This window comes from Antechinus flavipes, chromosome 2, assembly GCF_016432865.1.
Source record: "Antechinus flavipes isolate AdamAnt ecotype Samford, QLD, Australia chromosome 2, AdamAnt_v2, whole genome shotgun sequence".
Lineage (NCBI taxonomy): Eukaryota > Metazoa > Chordata > Mammalia > Dasyuromorphia > Dasyuridae > Antechinus > Antechinus flavipes.
Genome location: NC_067399.1, coordinates 276210652 through 276228538, shown reverse-complemented (window position 1 = coordinate 276228538; position 17887 = coordinate 276210652). Strand labels below are relative to the sequence as shown.

Below are 17887 nucleotides of genomic sequence, written 5' to 3'. Positions count from 1 at the left end.
GAGCACTGCTGGATCAAAGAACATGTTTTTTGCCCTTTAGGCATAGTTCAAATTACTTTTCAGAACGATTGAATCATTTCACAACTCCGCCAACAATATATTAGTTTCCCAGTTTTCCTCACATCCCCTCCAACATTTATCATTATCTTTTCCTGTCATTTTAGCCAATATGAGAGGGTATATATTGGTACCTAAGATTTGTCTTAATTTGCATTTCTCTTAATAGTGATTTAGAGTATTTTTTCATATGACTAGAAATGGCTTTAATTTCTTCATTTAAAAATTGTCTATTCATATAATCTGACGTTTTGTCAGTGGGGAATCAGTTTCTGTTTCTTGTTTCTGTCTCTAAAATATTACTTAATGATGTCTCCTTTTATGTTCACATAAGCCCCACCCAAGTTTAGAGCCTAATTAGACTCTAACCTGGACTTTTGCAGTAGCCTCTTATTTGGTCTCTTGTGTCTTAAGCTTCTCCCCACTGCATTCCATCCTCCATACAACCAAGATTTTCCTAAAATATAGGTTTGATCCTGCCAACCTTTCAGCTCATTAAATTTCAGTGGTTCCCTGTTGCTTTTAGGAACAAGTATAAACTCCTCTTTTTAAATCTCTTAATAAGCTGGCCCTATCCTACCTTTCTAGGTTCCTTATATTTTACTCCTCTATTTATACTTTCATACTCTCTGCAGTTTAGCCTTACAGACTTGCTCTTCTGTTCTGCACATAGTATCACCATGGTCCATGCCTTATCTTTGTTTTAGCGGTCTTCCATGCCTGCCTCTTGGAATCCTGATTCTCTTTATAATGCAACTCAAGCACCAACTTCTTCTTCTTTTTTTTAAGCTTTGTTTATTTTGGGTCTTTTTCCTAATTAATCAGGTATCTTTATTTTTTCTCTCTTCCACTTTCCCTTATCCACTGAAATGTTTCATATTGGAAGAGGAAAGTATTCTTCTTGGATAGGAATCTTACATTCCAGGGGGGCCTGCAGGTGCAAAACTCCTACCTGTAATTAAACCAGATTAAAATGTAATGAAACATTTAATAAAAGAAAGGAATAGACCATGCAATATAATATTGATTTGTGGTTTTCTAAGTTAATATAAATCCACCTCTATTTGAGTTTGAAATCAGTGCTCTAGAATTATGGTTGACCATTCCCTTGGCTAGAGTTTTTAAGTCTTACAATTGTTCTTTTTTTGTAATATTGATGTTAGAGTAAAAATTGTTCTTGTTTTGGTAACTTCTGGTCTTGTTAGCTACTAGTGCACTCTCTTCCCAAACTGCCCTGTATACTTTTATATACTTAAATGTATGTATGTTGTCTCCACATTAAAATATAATCTAGATCCTTGAATGATGCTAGGTCACTTTTACTTCTATTTTTCTAACTTCTGCATTTAGTCTAGTGTTGGGCACATGTTGTTCTTCAGTCTTTTCAGTTGTATGAAACTCTTTGTGATTTCATTTGGGGGTTTTCTTGATAAAGATATGGGAATGGTTTGCCATTTTCTTCTTTAGCTCATATTATAAATGAGAAAACTGAGGTAGATAGTGTTAAATGACTTACCAAGATCATGCAGCTAAATAGATACTTGAAGCTGGATTTGAATTCTGGAAGATGAATTCTCCCAATTCCAAGTCCAATGCTCTAGCCACCTAGTTGCCCACCTGGTACAGAGTAAGTACTTAAACATTGCTTACCATTCAATTGATATCCCAGAGTAAACTGAAGATTTATATGGTTCTTGAGGTTTCATCTTAATCACAGCTTCTTTGTAAGAAATATAATACAACAAATAAGTATCTCAGTATGTGAAAAACAATATTACTAAAACGATAATTAGAGGCTGAGTGGAGATTTTTACAATCCAGATTTGAGAAGGGAAAATTAAACTTATTAGTCTAGTATAGTAGAAGCATCTAAGGGGCAAAATTGGTAGGCTGTTGGACCTGGAATCAAGAGGAACTAAATTTAAATCCTCCCTCAGATCTTTACTATGTACATGAATCTGGACAAGTCACTTATTCTTTGTCTTTTTTGGTTTCCTCAACTGTTAAGGGGAAATAATTCTTATAAGATTTGTTTTGAAGATAAAATGGAATATTAGTGAAACACTTTGCAAACCATGAAGTACTATATAAATGCTAGTTATTCATATTGTTATAATTGTTATTATTATTACCTTTGAGTTACTTTGAATAAAGTACACTAGAAATGATGTAGAAATTTAAAGCCATTAAGTCCCGTTTTGAAACTGATAAATTCTAGTTGGAATTTTAATAAACCATTTCATGAAACAGGAAGATGATAGGGAATGGTGATCAGAGTGCTAAATAAAATCACCTGTAAGAAAAAGATGCTGTGACTGTGATAGAGGAGGCTTTTGGGGGGAGAAGGAGTGAAATGAAGGAATGGAGTAATCTGGTATGTTTATTCTTTTCCAAGGCTGATCACTTAGCTATATTACAAAGCAGTCTTTGAAATTAAACTGCATAAATTATGTTACCTCTATTTAATCACTTGATACTCATTTATTTCGAAAATTGAGAAAATTTGCATGTGGTTTAGAATTGAAACTTTTGAAGGGAAGCACATCAGACTATCTTACTAAGAACAAACTGGTATGACTAAAACTGTCAGGGAGCCATACACAAAAAATAACACACAAAAAATGGATTTTTGAATCCATAATTTTAATGCTTTTTTGTTTATTTTTAAGACAACCTGCTAGAAGATGAAGGCAAACCTCTATTCGGAGCCCTTCAGAATAGACAGGTAATTACTAAGTACATAGTATTTATTATTGTTCTCCTAAGTAGCATATTATTCATGTTGTGTTTTTATAGAAATCCAGGATAAGCTCTGTGATTATTTTTAATCCTCATTAACTTCCTATTGTATGCAAGAAAACAAAACTAAAAAATATTCATTGGAATCTTATTGAAGAATAGATACTTACTTCCTAGCATATTTTTAAAACTGTCTTCATTTTAGAATTACTCATGCAATAGATTCCAGAGAATAATGTGCAGTATTATTTCAAGTGATACTTGTTCATTTTAGTCCAAGTAATCCAGTTTTCACAAGCTGGCCTTTGTTATCTCCTGGCTCCTTGACATTATACTCCCCATCAAAATTCCAGCTTCCCAGTACTCTAGAGATTTATGGGGTGGCAAGAGAGGGAACTTGACTCAGTTTCACTTCCTGTAAACAAAAAAATGAGTCATTTATCTTCCCATAGGGGGAGATAGAATTCCTCTGCTTCTACATAAACTTTGTCTAATGCCATTTCCCTCCTGTCTTCTTGGCAGGTAGCTTTGTAGTCTTCTTAATAGCAAATATTCTTGGTAGTCATGATCCTAAATTTGAGGATCCTTGCTTTTCCTAACAGTCATTACTCTGCTTTCTAAGAGAATATTCCACTTTAGCAGGGGAATGATTTAGAATTGAGCATATATGAAAGTCATCCCTATTTTTAAACATTTTAAGCCTGCAAAACACTGTGGTACTATGAATGTGATTATGGGATGAGCGTAGATTTGTTCAATCCATATTTGGAGAAGATAGAAATTTTATATAGTAGCTACTTTGTGTTGTTTGCATGGAGTATGGCAAAGAAGCCCAAAACTAACAAAATCTTCCTAAGTTTTTCAGTAAGTAAATGAATGAAAAGGCATTTATTAATAAGTACTTATAAATAGAAAAAGAGGAGACAATCCCTGCTCTTAAGCAGCTCATATGCTCATGTTCTTAATTGAGGGACACAACACAGTAAAAGAGTTCAGCTGCAAAGTGGGTTGAAAGCCCTAGAAGTGCAATGGTTGGACAGATGAAAAGGCCCAGGGGTCTTTAGGGTGCATCTTTATGTTAAATGACAGTACCCATGGTATCTATGAACCTTAAAGGCATAGCAGCAGGATAGTTGATAAGGCTTGATGTAAGCCTCTCTCTCACTTCAGTGTTTATGATTGAAAGACTCCTAATTCATCCAAGTATTCTTCCTATCTGGCTGCCCCAGTAAAGTCTGAGTGGCCCAAAGTCCTTGGGAGAAGGGTGATGGGACATGCAGGGGGAAGGGAAGGATGTATTTATTAGTGATTCTTTTTATCTGCATGTGATTGAGGTACCTGTTATATCTGTTCTGTCATCTTTTCTATCTACACACACACACACATACACACACACACACACACAAATATATATATTGCAAATATGTATTATAAACTTAAGCCATTTTGCAATAAAAAAGTTACTGCTTAATTAATGTTAAGTATTTACATTTCCATGAATTCCTTTTCGATCTCTTTAGTAATGGAGTTTATCTCTTCGTATAGGTTTTTTTAAAATACCACTTAATTGTTTAATGTATATATTGCCGGTTTAATATACATATTGAGTTTGTGTACTTGTCATTTTTAATAATTACTTGTATTCCATCATATTACTGTCAGAATTGACTTAGCTGTTCCTTTGTTGTATTGTTTCCAATTTCCCATTAATTTAACACCATTACTTTGAGTATTTTTATACAAATTACAGCCTTTCTTTTTTGCTCCTTTTTTTTTTCTGATTTAGCACAGTGGCCTGAAAGCATTAGTACAGTTCGCTGTGGCACAGAGGATTACCTCTCCTCAGAGCTTGATACAGAAGCATCTAGTTCGTCTTCTATCAGGTAGTCTTTGAATTGCTACTGTCTCATTACATTTTCTGATCTACTTCAAATGATATAAAAATTGATTCATTGGAAAATAATATAGTCCAATTATTGAAGAAAATACTTAATAGTATTAGTGTCTGTAGAGCCTGACAAGAAGTGCTTATAATGAAGACCTAGCTCATGAAGAATTAGACATTTCCCCCAAGTACCCATAAGCACTCTAAATGGGGATTTTTGAGAACACTGCTTCTCTTAATCTACTAATGACCTTTTAATCCATTTGGTTTTTGTTATTGTGGTGGTTGTTGTTGTTGCATCATTCTATTAGGGCTCCTGACAACTACAGCTATTGATATTGTTGGCTCTTTTCAGTAGGAAAAAAAAGTGTTTGAGTATGGGTGTGTTTTGAACTGGATTATGTGTAATTCTGTTTAAGATCCTAAAATAGTTGATAAATCCAGTAGAACTAAATGAGACCATCAAAATGGCATGTAATTTACTTTCAATATTTAGCTATATATATACTTTCTAAGAAGCAAACTGGCAGGATATGGACAATGCAATAATGTATCACAAAAACGTACGTGCATGATTCCAAATTGCCATAGAAGAAAAACAATCCCTATAATAAAGAAGAGAGGTAGATTGTTGTTTCTTTTTAATCACCAAAATTTCCATGAATACCTACTGTTTGTCCTTATTGTGGTAAGTGCCACAGATAAAGGAATATAAGCCACAGTTGTTTATCTTCAAAGGACCCACAATTAATTTGGAACATTTACATAAAATGAGAAATTACATAAACTACATTACAAAGTAGCATATATTAAGTATCAGATGTGAAATGCAGAAAATGTTATACTGTAGGATTTAGAAAAGAAAAGTCAGTTAGGACAACAAAAGTCAGAAAAAGTCAAAAAATCTTTCCGACAGAAAGATTGGCTTACTTGAGGGGAGAAGAGAGAGAATTTCAGGCATAAAGATGGTTATAAAGACTGTCCAAGTTACATTTGCACATAAAGTTAATTTGTTTGGAGTTGTAGGTTTATGTAAATATGTGAGAAGAAATTTGATAAAAAAAAAAAAGTGATAATGAATGCTCTTGAAAGAGAAAATGAGAAATGTGTTCATCTTTTGGAAGAGGAAAATTATTAAAGATTGACTGGAAGGGAATAAAGCATGAAAAATTGTGGGTTAGTACAATAAAGCTGCATGTTGTGTTTGGATCAGAAATAGTTTGGCATTGAGGGAGGAGATTAGCGAAGTGATCATTGCAGGAGTAAAGGCAGAAGTTATAGGCAACCGGTGGTAGGAACTGTGGTAGACGGAATGGAGGGGAAATTAAGAAGGAGAAAATGTCAGAATTTTTTAAAAGAGTGATCAAAATGATTGGAGGATTTTAGAGCTGATTATCTTGGAATACAATTGATATCTAATTGACAGTTAAATCCTCTAGTATAGGATGATTTGGAGAAGCTTAATTTCATAACTTTTTGAGTTTTAAATGATAGCAGGAGATCCTTAGGAATAGTTAGAGATATGGAACTAGAGTCAAGTGATAGGTCACAGGGGGAGAAATCAATCTCATTTAAAGACATCATATAAACATGACAATTGAAGCAATCAAGGTAGAAGAGTACTCCAAGAGAAAGTATAGACAGTTGAACATGAAACTAAGGATGACTATATTTGAGGATTTAGAAGTAGTAAAGTCAAGGAAGTATGATCACCAAGGGAGAGTGACTAAGGGGTTTTAGAGTCAAGAAGGAGTCATGATCCACATATCAAATACTGCTGAGATGTCAAAGAAGCTAAAGGCACAGAAAAGACTATTTGATTTGTTACTAAAGAGTAATTTCATTAGTCCACTTGGAATGGAAGCCTTATATACAGACTTCTTATTCCAGAAATTTAATGAAAAGAAGGTGAAAAATTTGACCATACCTAGGGGAAATACCAGGGTAAAGATTTTTCCTTCCATTTTTTTCTCTCTTTTCCAAAAGGTAGATTTATTTAGAAGAAGAGGTTGCAGACAAAACAAGAGAGATTAAAAAGATATCAGGAATTGCAAATATGAAATGGAATTGAGAAAGCAGTAGGGTTATCATTATCAAGGAAAGAAGTTTGGAAGAATCCATTAAAGGAATATGCCATATGCCCTTGACTGGCAGATTAAATCCTAGTATATTAGCCAGAGTTAATTGTAGTAAGGAGAAAGATGCCATTAAATGAAAGGCACTTATGAGGGAGAGAGTATCTTAAAAATATTCACTCAGTTTCCAAATATTGTCCTCCCTCTTCCAAAACACTTATAGCAAAGATTTTAAAAGAAAAAATAGTTCAGAAAATTAGCCAACACATTAGTCATATCTGACATATATGACTGACGTGTCGGCTAATTTTCTGAACTATTTTTTATATCTGACATATATGGTTCTTCATACTCATAGTCTGAAAGACTATATATCTTCTCATTTCTTTTCAGGGACCATACTTGGTCATTATAATTATACAGCATTCATTTTTTTAAAAGAATGGATTTTTATAAAAAGGAATTTTCACAGAAAAACTGTTTGGGTTTTTTTTGAATGTTGATTCAAAAAATCATACATTCTGCGTACCACATCCAGCCATAGCTGTATTTGGCTACATATAAACAAAGACTGGTAAATAAACTTATATGCTTATGTATGTATCTGTGTATTACTTTTTGATCAGACATGATTTCATCACCACACATAGGTCCCAGTGATGAGTTTTCTCTCTAAATTCATCTATTCTACAATGCTGAGTCTTACAGAGGTATGTGGGACCAAGAAAAGATTATGGGATATAATCAAAATCATACCATCAGTATATGTCAAAGGCAGGATTTGAACCCAAGTTCTCCTTTCTTTGAGACTAATTTTATATTCGGTCTACTATGCTATCCATGTAGCATGATGTTTGCATGTATATATATATATATATATATATATATATACATGTATATATACACACACAGAATATTTATATATTTAGGTATGTTTTTATAGAGAATTATTTGTGAAAAACAGTGTGGTATGCTACATAGAAAGACCAACCCAGAGTCAACAACCATACTAACAAAGTGACCCAAAGCCAGTCACTTAACCTTTCAGTGCTTCAGATAACATTATAAAACCCTATGTTGTAGACATGCAGGAGAGTTGCAAATCTATATTGGAAGGATGGGGTCTCCTTGTTCTAATCCATAGGTCTTTATTCCTTCCCCTATAAAATAAGCTTATTTTAACAAATATTGTTTTATAAATGTAAACATAAATTCATGTTTATATGTGTTTGAAATAACATAATTGGAGGATGTGGCAATATATTCCCACATAAGACAAAATTTTTCATGGATGCTGCAGAGAAAGGTCATAATTTAGGGGCATATGGTGCTGGTATCATGATATGCATTGTCTAGGCACCTGGAACATGCTTTTTTTAGGAACTTAAACTCACCAGCACTTCTTTACAGTCTGAGCTGAGACAAGGAATTGACCTGGGTGCTGAAATCATATATTATACTCACAATATCTACTGTCAGAGTTCAGTAGGATACAGTGAGAATACATGTATGTATGTAATGTACATGAATTACACAGGCTATGACATATAAGTGTGCAGGTACCTATAAGTATGTCATATCTTTTGTTTATCCTACCAAAATCAAATGACACATACATATTATTTGCATAATATTTGTGTCATATTTGCATAGTATTTACATCATAGAGGTTGTTGTTTATCCTTTATTCTCTTTTTGTTTTCTCCTTTTAAAGCTTTTTATTTTCAAAACATATGCATGGATAATTTATCAACATTGACCCTTGCATAGCCTAGAAAAAATGTTGAAAAGCTAAGAGACCATATAAAGGAATAAGCTCCAGGACAGTGAATAAACAGTATAGAATAAAAGAAGACAAGGAAAAGTCTCAAGAAGAAAAGAAAGTAGACTGTGGTAATAACCACTTTATTTCTAGAAAAAAAACCAGGAATACCACAAGATCCTCTTAAATAATAAAAAGTGAGAGAAAGGAAGGTTTTGCATCTATATGATTGGAAATAATATGGTTAAAGACTTCAAGAAGACAATTTTGAAAATAGACACTATAGAAGAGACGGCAGAAAACCTCACTGAAGTAATAGATTCTCTGTTGAATAAAAAACCTTAGAATGAAATAATTCATAAATGGAACACCAATAACAGATTTAAATGATATCTAAAATAGTAAAGCTAGAAAACCTCAGATCTTTGCAAGCCAATGGAACAGGGATAGAAAATAGGGGTTGGCATAACAATTTGAGAATTATTGGGCTCATAGAAGGAAAAAAAAACAATCTCAATTTCATTGTAGATAGCCATTTTAAAAAATTGCTTGGAAGTATTGTAAACAGAAGGTTGAGTGTACACATTAGCAGAATCTGACACTAACAAAGGAATCTTACCTTTATGTTATTTAGAAATGTAGTTGCCAAATTTGGTGCATTGGGATCAAAGAATGAATTTTATAAATATCCATAAAGAAGCAGTTTACAGCAAAAGACATCGGCTAGGATTGGGCAATTACCTGTTATGTGACAGGGTTATAAAGAATAAAGACTAAAACAAGCTGTCTTTGTTTTCAGGGTGCTCAGAATCTAGTGCTGGTGGGGTGGGACATATAGCCATGTATATTTGTAAATAAATACAAAATGTAAAGTAAAGCAAGTGGAAGGATAGGACAAATTGAAGAAGAGAGCTTGCCTGAGGTAGGAAATGGTACTTAAGCTGCTCTGGAAGGAACTTATGAATTCTAAGAGATGGAGATGAAAAGTCAGAAATAAAACAACAGCAATAATTAGAGTGCCATAAAATGAGAAACAAGGGAAGGTGGCCTGTACTCTAAATTACCTCCCCTGAAAAAACAAAAATAATGCCATTTTGGGAAAAGATGATTCTTCAGGAAGATCAGAAATAGCTGAAATTTAAGGAAGTAATTTATAACTGAATGCAAGTAATGACTAAAGGATGGCCCCATGTTTAAAAGAACTAAGGAAGTGATAAAGCTGCTATATTTTTTTAGGAAAACAAAAAGGTCAAAAAAAGAAACAGAATGAGATCAATTGGTGGAGTGTAGAAAAAAATAAGAAGAGAAGTGAAATGATAACTCAAATTCAGGAATGCAAGTGAAAATTATTCAAATAAAGAGAGGGAAAGTGAGAGAGACATAAAAGCCCTGGCTAAAGACTTCTGGCTTTGCTACTTTTGACTGTGTGACTTGGAAAATTACTTAAGTTTTCTGGATCACCTCATCTATAAAATAAGGTGATTGGAATAGAACACCTTTGCAATCTCTTACCACATTAAGTCTTCAATCAATTCTCTCACTGAGCATTTATTAAGTACCTACAGCAGGCCCTCTGGATACCAAAACTAAACAATCCTAAATTTCCTTAACTTCACATTCTACAAGGATATAGCATCAACTCAGAAAAAGAAACATAAAATGATGTCAAGTAATGGGGAAAAGAATGAGCACTAAGAGGCTTAAACAAACCTTGGAGTAAGTAACACTTACTGGATTCTAAAAGGTGGAGTTGAGAAGGGAGAACATTCCAAGGTATTTGGAATAGTTATCCACAGATAAGGAGGATGGAAGGTGGGGTGCACTGTACAAAGAATGGCAAGTAGACTCGTACTTTTAAGTGTACAGTGTGTAAATGGAATTAATATGAGATATCCAGAAAGATCAATTAGATTCAATTTGTGAAAAAATTTAAATAACAAATAGTAATATTTCTATTTCATCAAAGGAAATAGAGGAGCTTTTGAAGTTGCTTGAGCCTGAGGATTGACATAGTCACACCTTTTCAGAAATATCACTTTGGCACCTGTGTAGATAATGTCTGGAGGCAGGGAAATTAATTGGGAGATAGCAATACCTATTAAGCAATATAAGGGGAAAGGGAGAAGTCTGAGATTTTGTCAATGGATAATACAATGTTGCAAATGCCTGAGTGAGAATTTCTGCTAGAACAAGATTTTGTGGAGGCTAGAGGGAATAAAATCAATTATATAAGTAAAAAGAATAGCTAAAGAAAACAGGATCCACTATTTTGTGTGACCAGTAGGACAGAGTGAGTGATTGATAAGACCATATGCTGCCGACAAAATTTAAGCAATAAGGCATATGTAGATGTATCTGCCCAAATTTCACCTTGAATGTTCTGCTCCTTTACAGAAGTTTAAAGTTTCTGGGAGTGAAAGGCAGAGAGAGATGGCTGAAGCAAGGCCTCCACCAAATCCCATAGAGGCAACCTGAGCTTTTGTGTAGCTAGAACTGAGTAGCCATTCCACCAGAGAGATGAAAGATTCAAGAAAGCGGTGATGCTTGTATAAGGTGAATGAAGAAGGTAGTTTGCGGTAGAATCAGAAATAACAGGTGAAGGAGTTAATCTTGGAGGGCATATATCTTCTTCCATTGAAATAGGTGAGAAGATGAATGATGGAAAAGTGATTGAAAATAGTCCTTAAAATTTCAGTAGACTATCAGCACTCTAGCTTAGGATACAATTCCTTTATACTTTAACGGGCAATATTTATCAAATATTTTTGCCAAAATTATTCAGCATGTATGCTGAATGTAGCTGGTGAGATCATTGAAATTTAGTGAAAGAAGAAAGGATTTAACACTTAACAAAAATGGAATGGTTTTGAAATAGCCATGAGAAAAGTGCGGAGTCATAAAAGGCGAATAAAAATATTGCACACAAAAGTGCAACACAACTAAAATTAGATCTCTTTAACTTGTGGTTATGAAGAGGGGACCTCAAAACTCTGAAAATCTTTAAAGGAGAAAATCTCCTTCAATTCTGCCTCAGTGAGGGACCCCAACCCAAGGACAAACAGTTTCATTCTTGTTAATCTGGGTGGTGTCGGCTCAGTCCTGAAACTCATTGAATTCAATTCAAACTCTAGCCCCAAATCCCAAGAGGTTGCAGGGGAGCTCCATTTGATTCCCTGGTCCCCGAACCTGCCACTAGTCCTCATTTAACTCCCTGACCACCAGAAACCCCAAATCTAAATCTCATCAATTAGATTAGCCTTTTCTTTGGCAATGTCTTAAGGGAAAGTATAGCTAATTTATAAATTAGTCATCAGGCAAAATTGACTATACAAAGTTATAAAAGGAGAATAGAAATAAATAAAAGTATAGTGTATTATTATTTTGAAAACATAATTAAGTGACAGCACATAGACTAGTAGAGTACTAACATTTTTAATTAAGTGTCCTGATTCGACAGTGATCTGAATGTAGCAGAAGTGGACTATTGTGAAGAGAAGCCAACTTACTGAAATTGAATCCATCAGATAAGAGATTCAGACTAGCTAGGACTCAACATAAAAGCAGCAGCAGAATTTCTGTTGATCAAGCTAGTCCTAGGATAATGAAAGAACAAAAATGAAGGAAGAGCTAGCATTTCATTTGAATGAATAAGTAGAAGACAGTATTTCATATGATAGAAAATTATTTTTATGTTGGTGTGGCTGTGTGTAGAAAGATTGACCAGCACAACATAGAAACAAAATAAAGATATGTTTTTTGAAAGATGGACTTGAAATAGCTGCTGCCTTGATAAATAAAATAGGTGACTTGGAATATGTGAGGTATATTATTTACTATTAGGTATACCAGTTGTAACAGTTATTCTAAAATGTGTTCTGCACATTGCACATTCTGCAATATAATAATAAACCACTGAACCATATAATTGTAATTTAATACTAAGAATGAAGTGTAAATAGAAAAAAGTAAATAGATAACTTAAAGGTTAAAGAGAATCCTAGAAGGTTTAGCTATGCTAGAAACTAAGAAGAAAAGCAAAAATAAGAAAATAAATCTTCTGAGACATTATCCTCATAAAAAAATTAAATATAAATTCTAAAGTAAAAAAATATATATATATATATATGTGTGTGTGTGTGTATGTATGCCCAAATTGGCTTCTCATTCTACAAGATTGCAAAACTATATCCCAATGTACAAAATGTTAGATTCTCTTGGTATGTTGGTTAGACTTTCTGCTGAATTGGTTTTTTTTTTCCTTTTTTCTTTCTCTTTTGTTTTTTGTTGGAAGAGTTGGCTTACGAGATAAGTGAATGCTTTATTTTGTTTTTGTTTTTGTTTTCTTATTTATTTTTTTAATAACTTTTTATTGACAGAACCCATGCCAGGGTAATTTTTTACAACATTATCCCTTGCACTCACTTCTGTTCCGATTTTTCCTCTCCCTCCTTCCACCTCCTCCCCCAGATGGCAAGCAGTCCTATACATGTTAAATAGGTTACAGCATATCCTAGATACAATATTTGTGTGCACAGTTCTCTTGTTGCACAGGGAGAATTGGATTCAGAAGGCATAAATAACCTGGGAAGAAAAACAAAAATGCAAACAGTTTACATTCATTTCCCAGTGTTCTTCTTTGGGTGTAACTGCTTCTGTCCATCATTGATGAATTGAAACTGAGTTAGACCTCTTTGTCGAAGAAATCCATTTCCATCAGAATACATCCTCATACAGTATCGTTGTTGAAGTATATAATGATCTCCTGGTTCTGCTCATTTCACTTAGCATCAGTTCATGTAAGTCTCTCCAAGCCTCTCTGTATTCATCCTGCTGGTCATTTCTTACAGAACAATAATATTCCATAACATTCATATGCCACAATTTACCCAGCCATTCTCCAATTGAATGAATGGTTTATTTTGAAACAAAGGTAATGTAAAAACAGAAGTCAAGGAAAGTATAAAATTAAAGAAAATGTCCAATTAAAAGAATTTAAGATACAAAATTGAAGGAAGGATAAATAAATATTTAAGGATTTGTGTGCCAGAAATAATGCCTAAATTTATAACATCTGATCCTTTCCAATTATACTACCCATGTGTGTGCAATATGTTGTTTTTGCTATCTAATGATGGGGGAAAGATTCCTATCTTTGATTCCCAAACCCTCTTAGTTAATGTAATTACCCTTTAACTCACAAATCCTGGTCCCTTTGTATTCCAGTAGAAGATACGGCCCTGTCCCAGCCCCACCCGTATCTGAGCCAACTTTGGAGCTTCTCATCTCATCACTCAATAAAATTTTTCATTTATATCTTTTTATTCTTCATTTCTCTCTATATATCTTTCTACTCTTCTCTATCCTATAATATATTCTTTTGAAAAAAGAAAGCAAAAAGGAGCAATTTAGGAAAACTGAATTACATCAGTAAAATTGTAATAGAACACAGTTGCAGTGTTCTACATATAGAATCTCCCACTTCTGCAAAGAACTGAAGGAAGTTAATGTTTGGTGATTTTGTTGTTTTTTTCTATTTACATTTTTATAGTTATTGTGTATCTTCTGTTTTCACTGTTCTGCTTCCTTCATCAGTAGCATCAAAATACAAGTAGAAACTATTTAAACTAGACTAAGAAGCCATTGATAACATAAGGATCCAACAGGACTACATATTGTTAACGCTAATCTCTGTTTTCTTGTATTTTTATTTATTGTGTTAAATATTTCCCAGTTTAATCTGCTTTTGTAATTGCTGCTCTTGTTGAGGTCTAGATTTGGGGTACCTAAATGAAATTAGGTTAAGGTCTAGTGGCAGGTTTGGGGTACAGATTCAGCGCAAGGGGGTCTAGTAGCGGCGCGAGTTCTTAATAAAAGCATTTATTGGCCTGGAGAGCTAGATTGATAAAAGAGGTTTATTATTAGGTGAAGATAGAGCTAAGGAGGGCACTGGACAAAGAGTCCAGTGGACAGAGGGTCCTCACATGGCTACCATGTTTGGAATCTTTGCAAAGAGGGGTTCCCAGCATGTCCTTTTTATAATAGGAGACTTAGCTCAAGGGGCTTTTGTAGCCCCAAAGTTGACTCAGATTCAGGTGGGGCTGGGACAGGTCCAGATCTTCTATTGGAATTCAAAGGCACCAGGATTTGTGAGTTAAAGGGCAATTTACATTATTAACTAGGAGAGGGTGGGAATCTAGAAAGGAATCTTTCCTGTATCACCCTCAGGCTATGTGTTTGACACCTAAGCGTTTCATCTGTTCATATAAGTCTTTCCATGCCTTTCTGAATTCATCTTGTTCATCATTTACTAGCACAGTAATATTTTGTTACATTCATGTAATATGATTTGTTTTTCCATTCTCAAATAGTTCACATTCTGGCTTTCCCTTGTTTTCAATTTTTGGCTATCACAAAAAGTCCAGCTATGAATATTTAGTATTTATGTGATTTTCTTGCTACTCAAGTATTCTTACTACTAAACTATTTTTTCTTATCTGAAACTAATGTGACCACTATTTGCAAAGGAAACTTTTGTTCTCAATATCTTTATCCTATTAAAAATGATTGAGGAACTGTCCAAAGAGTTTTTGTTTATGTGGGTTATAGTTATAGATATTGATCAAATTAAAAATAAAAACTAATTATAAATTTGTAGACTCTCTGAAAGGATTTCAGAGATACGGAGGATGCTCTGGACCAGACTTTGAGATCCACTGGCTTAAGGCTCCAAGGAAAAGAATGGACTAAGGAGATAGCCTTGGGTAATTGGAAACTGGTCTTTTGATTTCAGAAATGTGCATTCTTGTAAATATTTATCTCTTTCTGAAAGATTTGGTAAATCTCTGTAAATTTTCCAAAGCCTTTTTGCTTCTTTTATATCAAACCTCTATAGTCATAAAACAGACTGAATTTTTAATTTTGCATTCATGGCTCACACTTCTTAATTAATTAATGTTATGTTCCAGTTTCTGATTTCCTCTTGTGATTCTGAAGTACAGAGTTTATTATCACACAACTCAGGCTTAGATTTTACCTATGTCACTATCCCTGTGACTTTGGTCAAGCCATTTAAAGTTCTCAGTTTCCTCAACTATCTAATGAGGGGGTTAGATTGGGTGATCTCCCAGCTAGTAAATGTTTAATAGCCAGTTTTCTGGAGGCAATAACCTTTCACAAACTTATTTGATTTTCTTTTCTTTTTTGGCAACTTGTATTTTTTCTCCTTATATTATAATAATTCTTTGACACTTATGTTATCCAGGTCTGTTATTTAGATCTATGTATTTTTCAGTGATTTTCATGATTTCATGATTTTCAGCTATTTCTGCATTGTGAATAATTCTGTTTTGTAAAAGTAAAATTATTACTGGTTACTTTCCTTGATTTGGGGGAGAGTAGAGAGCTTTTTCTATTATGTTCTATTGCATGACCATACCAATCATTTTTTAAATTGTTTATTCCTCCTTCTTTTCCTCCTCCTCCTTCCTCTTCTTCTTTTCTTCTTTCTCTCTTTCTTTTTCTTTTTTCTTTTAATTTTTTAAAATTCTGGTTTAGTTTCTTTCTGTGATTTTTAAACTTTTTTTTTTTTTTACAAGTTCTTTTATTTGGCCTTGAGTTGTGTTTGTTTGTTTGTTTGTTTGTTTTATTAGTGCCAATTCTTACTTAATTTCTTTAAGTGTGCTATTTATCCATTTTGGATTGCCTTTCAGGATGTCTGTCATACTTTTTCCCTTCTCTGTGGCTTCGGATATATTAGCTAACTTAATTGTTCCATAGTATTGCTTTTTTAAAGAGCTTTTTCTCCCAAATACTTGTAAGGATAGTTTTCAACATTCACTTTTATAAAATTTTGAGTTCCAAAGTTTTTTTTCCTTTTTCCTTATTTCGCCTTTCCCCAAGACAGCAAGCATTCTGATATGGGTGAAATATGTGTAATTCTTTTAAACATATTTACATATTTGCACAAGAAAAATCAGATCAAAAGAGAAAAGTCCATGATAAAAAAAAAACCAACAAAAAAGGCAAAAATACTATGCTTCAATCTACATTCAGTCTCTGTTGTTGTTTCTCTGTATGCAAATGGCTCTTTCCATCCCAAGTCTATTGAAATTGTCTGGAATCACCATTGTTGAAAGAGTCAAATCCATCATAGTTGATCATCACATAATTTTGTTGTGACTAGGTACAGTGTTCTCTTAGTTCTACTCACTTCACTTAACATCACTTCATGTAAGTCTCTCCAGGCCTTTCTGCATTCATCCTCTTCATTTCTTACACAACAATAATATTTCATTACATTCATATACCATAACTTATTCAACCATCAGTTGGGTATCCACTCAGTTTCCAGTTCCTTGACACTACAAGAAGAGTGCTACATTTTTGTACATGTGACTCTTTTTCCTTTTTTAATGATTTTTAACTAGATGATGAATGTTTTCAATCATGTGCAATAATGGAGAGCACCTATGAAAGCTATAGAGGGTTGTGTTCTTTGTCAGTGATTGAAGTACAGCTCTTTGAATTATTAAAATACTAAGTTTCTGACTAAATTAAATGTGTTGTTGTTGTTGTAGTTATTCTTCCTAACCTGAAATCTGAAGATACACCTTGCCTTCTTTCTGTAGATCTGTTTCATGTTTTGGTAAGTAAAGACTGCCATGCTTTATTCTACTCTTTTGCTTCACCAGTGTGTAAAAATGATTAGAGATTCTTGAAGGTTGCTCCATTGAAGTAAAAGTCCTCATAGCTTCTTCCGTACTGGAAAGTCTTCACATGTTTAATTACTAGGTCTTCTGAAAGCAAACATGGTCTGCTGCTGTAAAAAGAAAAATGCAAAATATCCCTCATTTATGTGTATAACCTTCCCATTTTGTGACAATGGTGGCAGAAAATGCTAAGAATCTTTTTAGGCAGTCTATAAATGCTGACTTAGATTTTGGTATTTTAATTATGAAATTGTTTTGTCCGATGACCAGTAGTAACTGTTGTTAGTTTTAACATTCTCAGTGCAAACCAATTAAAAGCCAAAAAGAAGTTGCAACTAAATGAAAAGATGGCTCATAGACTTTAGTCTTAGACAAATGAATGCGCTAATATAGTTGGTTTTATTATGTGTCCAAAGATAATAAGAATTATCATTCTAGGAGAAATATGTTCGTTTCACATTGTAATATTTATGATAAATGTTTGCAAAAACTGTCATAAAAATAAGTGCTCCTTATGTATCAATATCTGTTGCGAAGAAGACATAAAAATCCAGTGCAAAACTTAGTAAGACCTTCTAAATTATAGCAGATAATTTGATTTTTGGTAAGTTCACTGCAGAGGTGGGTACAAACAAAGGTGGCAAAAAATATAGAATAAGAA

At 33.6% G+C, this 17887-nt stretch overlaps 1 protein-coding gene across 2 annotated transcripts in view; it reads left to right on the top strand.

The window, feature by feature from the left end:
- The window catches only part of UBR1 (ubiquitin protein ligase E3 component n-recognin 1), a 153875-nt gene that overhangs the window by 113169 nt on the left and 22819 nt on the right, over positions 1-17887 (top strand). For both annotated transcript variants that reach the window (XM_051977172.1, XM_051977173.1), the window contains exons 36-38: positions 2727-2782; positions 4583-4679; positions 17095-17162. In XM_051977172.1, the coding sequence (XP_051833132.1) occupies positions 2727-2782; positions 4583-4679; positions 17095-17162 (221 nt within the window). The remainder of the gene's footprint in view (positions 1-2726; positions 2783-4582; positions 4680-17094; positions 17163-17887) is intronic.